Raw genomic sequence first — 7,276 nt, forward strand, 5'->3', positions numbered from 1 at the left:
ACATGCGATATTTAACGCGCATCTTGTCAGTAAAGACGGTTCTGTAATCAGCGGTAAATCTCAATCACCTGCGGGCTTTCACATTGAGCAGCATTAACTACACAGAGCCGTTGTTCACTGACGAGCTGTGCAAAAAATCGCGCGAATATGAACGTGGTTTTGTACAGCTCGTCAGTGAACAACGGCTCTGTGTAGTTAATGCTGCTCAATGTGAAAGCCCGCAGGTGATTGAGATTTACCGCTGATTACAGAACCGGCTTTCTGACAAGATGCGCATTAAATATCGCATGCGATTTATCGTGCAGCCCTAACCGAAACCAAGCCATTCACACAGATGCATATTCAACGCATTTTTAGACGGACAAATATGACTGCTGCACTCACGTCTCACACAAGAGATGTAGCCATGCAAAGTTAAAACAGTTTAAACCTTTAGAAAACACGTTGCGAATTTGTGGAGGTTTATTCCTTTTCACTACGTCTCTTATGTTTTTAAATTTACGAAATGATATTTGATTTATGAGTTAATTTAGACGTAATGCAGGGTTTTTTTTAATAGACATTGCTGCATTATTTTGCTCATTGCGCCCTCCTGTGGCCTCGGGAGACAAACCAAAAGTTTCATTCAGACCTATTTAATCTGTATATAAAACATTAGAAATTAGATATTTGTTTAATTTTTATTGTGAGTTTGACTGTTAAAACAAAAAAACATTTGTTGCTTGTCTCAATAAATTGGGTTAATTTTAAAATACGGTGGTTAAATTAAAAAAAACATTTCTATTCCTCTTTGTTTTAAAAAAAAGGTTATAAAAGATGTAAATAATTATCGATACCAAACGATATGAAACATTATATCGTTGATACATTTTTTAGCTATATCGCCCAGCCCTAATGGAGTTACTTACCTATCGAGAAGAAACAAAGCAACCTCGGCGTCCAATCGCAGGCCTTCCGCTCCTTGAGTTCTCTCCAGCGCTGGAAAGCTGATCTGTTATTTACACGGGTCCTACTACTTGCCTTATTGCCTTAAGCCTTCTTTTGTTCCGCAGACGTTTTCCTCTTTTGTTTTTTTTATCCGCCATCTCTATCTTTCTGTCGCTCGGCTCGCTAATGTCCATCCTGTGCACTGAACGCTCTCTCCGCCACATCATGAGTTGACACGCCCCTTACTGCTGATTGGCTACAAGTTTGTTTTGCTATTCGGCCCAAATCAGTTTTCTAAAGCGTTTTTGAAAAATCGCTTACCCCACCTTTAACAACTCACAATATAGCATGGCATCCCATGCCTCGATGCTTACAGTAGTAAGTGACAAATAGTCAACCTACACAGTTGGTTACACAAAATAAAGGGAATTGCGTATGCTGGCCACTAGAACAAAAATTATCAGAGGGTTCCTTTCTACACACTGTCTTGCTTTCTGTGCCTTTGGTTCTCTGGTGGGTAGTTAATCAGTAACTCAGGTGACAGGAAGGCTGACTCAACTCCAGGCGTGTGGCACACTGACCTGGTTCACATGGTGTTATGAAACCAAGACAGGGAGATAAAAGGAGCACTTTGTATATCAAAAAGCATTATGGGAGGGATGGTTAAACTCCGTGAAGATTGTTTAATGAGCCAGACATAATGTGAACGAAACGGGGTTAATGGAAAAGTGGAGAAGTACGCTGTAAAGAAACAAGCAAACTTGTACAGTTGGTGCTCAAAGAGCTTTTAGCTGGCTATTATGACATTGTTGTGCCGTTCACGTGGGCTGATCTCATAAATGCTATTGTTCCAACATGACTTTGAAGCATTATGGGACTGTGTGTCGATGATGTGCATAGTGCATTGTGGGAGCCTGTTTAGTTATATGGAACAAGTACAACTTTTATATTTCACTTAAGCAGATTGAATTGTGTTGGTCTTTATGTTGTCCAAACTAGAGACCTGCGCGGGACGGATTTTTCAGTCCCGCTCCCGCAGAAATATATCTTATCTGGTCCCGCTCCCGCCCGCGACATTCATGTTTTGTCCCGCTCCCGCCCGCAAAAGCCCGCATAAAAGTAATCTATATAGACTTTTTCAGTACATCGAAGAAATTTACGTCCCGCGGTACTCCCGCGGGAGTGCAGGTCTCTAGTCCAAACTGCTGAGAACTTCAGTTCATTCATCAACTGCGGGACAAGATCTGAGCGCTCTATTCTCTCTCTCATTGTCTGGTTCACGTAGGAGGGAAGTGGAGGAGGAGAGTGGGTGTAGAGTCATTCATCCTTAAACCTTTCCTCCCCCATCTGCTCGTGTGTCATCGCATGTCTGGCTGTGATACCCAGGTGACTTTATCGCAGCGTGAGCTGGAGTCATGGCACAGGTTCAGGACATCCCATTTGGAGACAGATTTTATTCCAAGTGAATCATAGGGATGAAAGACAAACATCCGATGAATTCTACAGGCTTTAAATTGTTAATCTAATGTTTTCAGACCACAGTTGTATGGATCCACACTGCAGTCTCTCCAGAATCTTTGGATTTTGCAATCATAATAAACAGACATGTGCCAATTAATCAAATTTGAGCTGATATAACATGTTAATGATTTTAATTGCTACAAGTGATTTTAGACATCACAACATTATAATGCACAGAATGAAATAAGGATATTCATTTTGAGATTTGCTAAATATTACGTTTAAGAGTGTTATTAAATTATTAATGTTATTAAAGATTATTTCAAATGAGAATTATATGACGGCAAAGGTAATCTAAATGTAAAAATATGGGTAATGAGCATGAACAATTAAAATTCTCACTATCGGCTAAAACCAATCCTGCAGTGTTTGAAGTAGCTTGCAAATTTGTCTTATTAAATCAAATAATATGGCAAAAACATTCATTGATAAGTTTTTTTTTTTTACATGATTTTCTAATATTAAGAACTGCATACAGTGGATGAATCTTTGTCAGCATCACTTTTAAAAGCATTTCAGTTTCTGAAAAAAGCTGTAACAAATTTAGTCATTTTAGGTTGCAGTTGAAACTAATTGTATGAGTATGGGCTAACTGATACCGATAATGGACCATATGGACATAAAATGACACTGTAAAACTTCTTGCCAACAGAAGCTGGATAGTGTTGATGGTATTAGCCTGATTATAAAGGAGATTAAGCCAACGAACAGTTAGCACCAGCTAGGCCTCGTCTGGGATGCCAGCAACTTTCTGCTTCCTGGTTCTGCTTAGTTTTTCTTGCTGTTTCCTGCAATAATGAGGAGATCAAAGTGGAGACAGCAGCACATTCAGTCCTCTGCCTGTGTTCAAAGGCTGTCTTCTCTTTGAGCAGAATCACCTTTCTGCTCAAGTCCCCTGCTGATTTTAACAGCCCCATATAGGACAGTATCCACTCTTGATGTTAACTCTATTCTGATGGCGAGAAAGGAAGAGAGAGCCAAAGCGTTTACGGCAGCATCGTTAAAACTCAAATAAAACTTTATTTGGGGAACTGGAAGAGTTGAACCGCTCTTGTGATACATGAATGCAGCAACATCCCGTAATCTCCAGAACATGAAGTGTCTATGTACAGCTTCTTCATTACCAGCAAATACCGCAAGCGAAAGCAAAGACAGAACTGGCGTGATGTCATTTCAAACAAAATTAGCCAAAACTAATTTAGTTTCGGGACATTTGCCAATTGCTGTTGGTGCAAGCATATTCACATTGCACCTATCAAATGCTTTCTTAACAGCTGTTTTCTCACCAATGACGTTTTTGTTGTGTTTTTATTTTGTTATTGAGAGGAAAGCACATAACACATATTTACATATTCATCTAAACAACGCTTCCAGCAGTACAGGCGGCATCAGGATGTTCACTAACAGTAAACTGCTGCTTAGGTATTTCGAACAAAAAGCAAAGAACGTAAAAACAAACTTCAACTATAACTGCTTTCAGCTATTTCAGTCCTCTTCAGAGGCTCTGTGGACTATAGCATTTTATCTCCAGATTGTGGATTCAGTGAGGGCCTTAAAGGCACAATATGTAAGATTTTTTTATTACTATCCAAAAACCACTAGAACAGCGTTATATATTTTGCTGACTTGTGTATTTGCATTATCCCAAATGTTTCGAAGAATGTTTAAATCCAGAGAAATAAGCAATTTTAACTAGTGACATGGAGCGTGTCCATGGTGTCATAACCCCTTGATTTCCCTTGACGACCACACAGAGTAGCATTATAACAGAACTTTCAAACGTATCTAGTATGATAAAACATCGCTGCTTTTTTTTCCTCACATACGCACGACCGGAAGGAGCGGAAGCGGTCGAATGTCGCATAATAAAAGCTCCGCTGCTTTCGAGCCGTGTGTCACGCTCGTTCAGCGGCCTTGTTTCGCTTTGATGGCTTTCAGCCTCACCCTGCTTCATTCTACTACGCTAATAAATCATTAGCTCATCCATGAACATGATTTCTGCCCGAGTCCCGTCGGATTGCTTCGGCTGTGGAGATGAAGACGACAACTCCCATGATTCCACACTCAGTCACTGCGTCATCAAACTATGCCTTTGTCTCTTTGTTTATTTTGAATATGCGCCCTCTAGCGGCGAAAATTACATATTGTGCCTTTAAGGGCAACATGTGGGTCAGGGCGAGAATATTTGTGATGCAATGCCACAGACTTTTGGGTAGTAGTTGGCTGTCAAGTCTGCACCAGTGTGGCCTCAGCAAAAGAGTGTATCAAGAGTGCATAGTTACTGCACATTTGCGCTTTTCCGAATCATAAATTGATAAATGGGATACTCTATGCTTTTGTGGACTTAACAGACATAGGCCGCAAGTGCAGAATTTGAAAGAGGGGCTAAGTGTTGTTGTGCTCAGCTAAAGAGGCTCAGTTTATGATTTTTAACAAAAACATTTGAGTATTGGAATGTTCTTGCTTGACTAGAAAGAAGCTATTATATGTAAGATACAGGAAAAGTAGAGCAAATATCACACTAGGCATCAGTAAACACGTATCTTTGAGCACTATTTGGTGTTTTCCTGTGTGGCCCCAGTTGTTTGACTCATCTCAGCATCAGTAAATCTCTTTCCGCTGGACTGTCAAAACTCAGCTAGCTGATTTCACGTGGTTGGCAGTGTGACTCTGAAATGAACCTCTGGAATGTGTGTTTGTGTGGGTGGCTGAATGTTATGGTTGCGGTTTGGCGAGGTGATTTGGTCTGTGGTTTGAGTGACATGGATGGTGGTGGAAAGCCCACAATTGTGACGCAGTGCCCTGTTGATTGTATCACCGCTCACCCACACAATGTTTGACATAGACGGTGGTAAGCAATGTGAAATTTGTAGTATTTTCTGAAACGCTCAGATGATGACACCATTGTCCCATGTAACTTTCAACTGTCTCAGCATCATCTGCATTTACTCCGAATAAAACCTCACATGTTTGGTTACACATGACACTATAGATATTATTTTTGTTTGTGTTAGTGAATGAACGTGAGGTAGTGTTGAGCTCTCATCCAAGAAAAGTAAATTGTGTGGTAAAGTTCAAAATAGATCAATGCTTGCATAGCTAATGGCTGAAAGGATGCTGGCTAACCTCAAGTTTACATTTTTAAAGAATTACACTCATTTGTGTTCTTTGCTAGGGGCTACTGCCACATTTACATGGTTGTGGCAGAATTATATTTATTGGGTTCTAATTCTACTTGCCTTTTTTTCAGTTGTGTTCAGGTAGTGGAGCACCATGCTGCTGATATCGATGTTTATCACTGTCCCAACTGTGAGCCCATCCATGGACCCTCCATGAGTAAGTGTGTGCATCTACACGTGTTCTCCCAATTTTTCCAAGGATCAGTCTTATGAATGTTTCCTTCTCTTTCACAGTGAAAAAGCGCAACAACTGGCACAGGCATGACTACACAGAGCCAAATGATGGCACACTCCCCGTGCAGGCAGGAACTGCTGTGTTTGTACAGCAACTCCAGGCCAGGAGCTTTGCCAGGTACAAGCACCTCTGGATAAAGTCTTGATTAGACGTTGAACTTTACTACTTTGACTTCGAATGTGTTTTTATGATATAATCACAATCATTAGTTACATCTCGTTACGGCTTTGGAATTTGCACCTACCTGATAAGACTTGCTGTTGATTTGTGTGTCTTGGCTGTTTCAAAGTGGCGATGAGATTCTGCTGCCGATGCATGGGAGCCAGGTGACCCAATGCTACCTGGAGAGGGAGGGCTTCCATTACCCCATTGTGGTCCATGATCTGGATGGACTGGGGCTTAAACTGCCCCCTCCCTCGTTCTCTGTCAGCGATGTGGAGCATTACGTGGGTAAGAGCTCAGTGTGTGTACACTGCATTTGCTGTCTATCAGATAACAGCCCGGGAGAGTGTCTGGCAAGTGGGGCACTAGAGCAAAAGAGACTCAATTAGACACATTTGGACTCATGACCAGACCCACATGAAATTTGTGCAATATATACATACATGCATTTATATACACGCATATATATTTCAAATAATTGCTGTTTTTTTAAACTTTCTATTCATCACAGAATCCTGGGGGAAAAAAAAATAAATAAATATATATATATATACACACACACGCTCACACTTATGTCTTCTTGATAAACAAATACAATATCGCTATAGATTAAATCATTTTCACACAATAAATAGTGATGTTTATTTCACTATTTTTATCGTGATTTAAAAAAATGTAATTTATATGATTTTTCATAGCCTGAGTGAAGCATAAAATAAAGTCTATACATAAAAAGGCATTTGAAAATTTGAAAAATAAATAAAGGCATGATAAAGTTTCTGTGATGGGCACCCAAGTGCCTGAAGAAATGCCCTTTTACTCGAACCTCTGTTTGGTTTTAATATCATCTTATTGAAGCTAACAAGTCGTTTTTTGAACAACTTTAAACGCATTGGACTGGACAGCATTAGGTTACCAAGTGGCATTGTGATTATGGTTATCCGTCCATGCCGGTAGTGAATGGGTTTGGACCCAACTCCTGTACAGCTGTGGAGGTTATCTTCTCTCTCCTCTACATTAGGCCTGAAACACTTCATCTCCAGTTACAAAGCTGTTGTGAAGCACAGCCAGTCTGAGCTCAGATTCCCAATAGGGCTGTTTTATCTCAACGCTTATGTTACATGGCTCCCTCTTTCGCACGCTGCTGATCTTTAAGCTGGAAGTGTTTTAATAGTAACAGGTGTCGAGTAGAAGAGGTGTGTGTGTGTATGTGTGTGTGTGTGTGTGTGTGTGTGTGTGTGTGTGTGAGAGA

General features: G+C 40.4%; 1 protein-coding gene across 1 annotated transcript in view; it reads left to right on the top strand.

Annotated features, from left to right (window-relative positions):
* Window positions 1-7,276, top strand: part of kdm7aa (lysine (K)-specific demethylase 7Aa) — a 21,439-nt gene that overhangs the window by 2,183 nt on the left and 11,980 nt on the right. Inside the window, 3 exon segments of the mRNA XM_016475792.1 lie at window positions 5,699-5,784; window positions 5,862-5,979; window positions 6,152-6,312. Coding sequence (XP_016331278.1) covers window positions 5,699-5,784; window positions 5,862-5,979; window positions 6,152-6,312 — 365 coding nt within the window.

Source organism: Sinocyclocheilus anshuiensis, unplaced genomic scaffold (genome assembly GCF_001515605.1).
Source record: "Sinocyclocheilus anshuiensis isolate Anshui unplaced genomic scaffold, SAMN03320099.WGS_v1.1 scaffold200, whole genome shotgun sequence".
NCBI lineage: Eukaryota > Metazoa > Chordata > Actinopteri > Cypriniformes > Cyprinidae > Sinocyclocheilus > Sinocyclocheilus anshuiensis.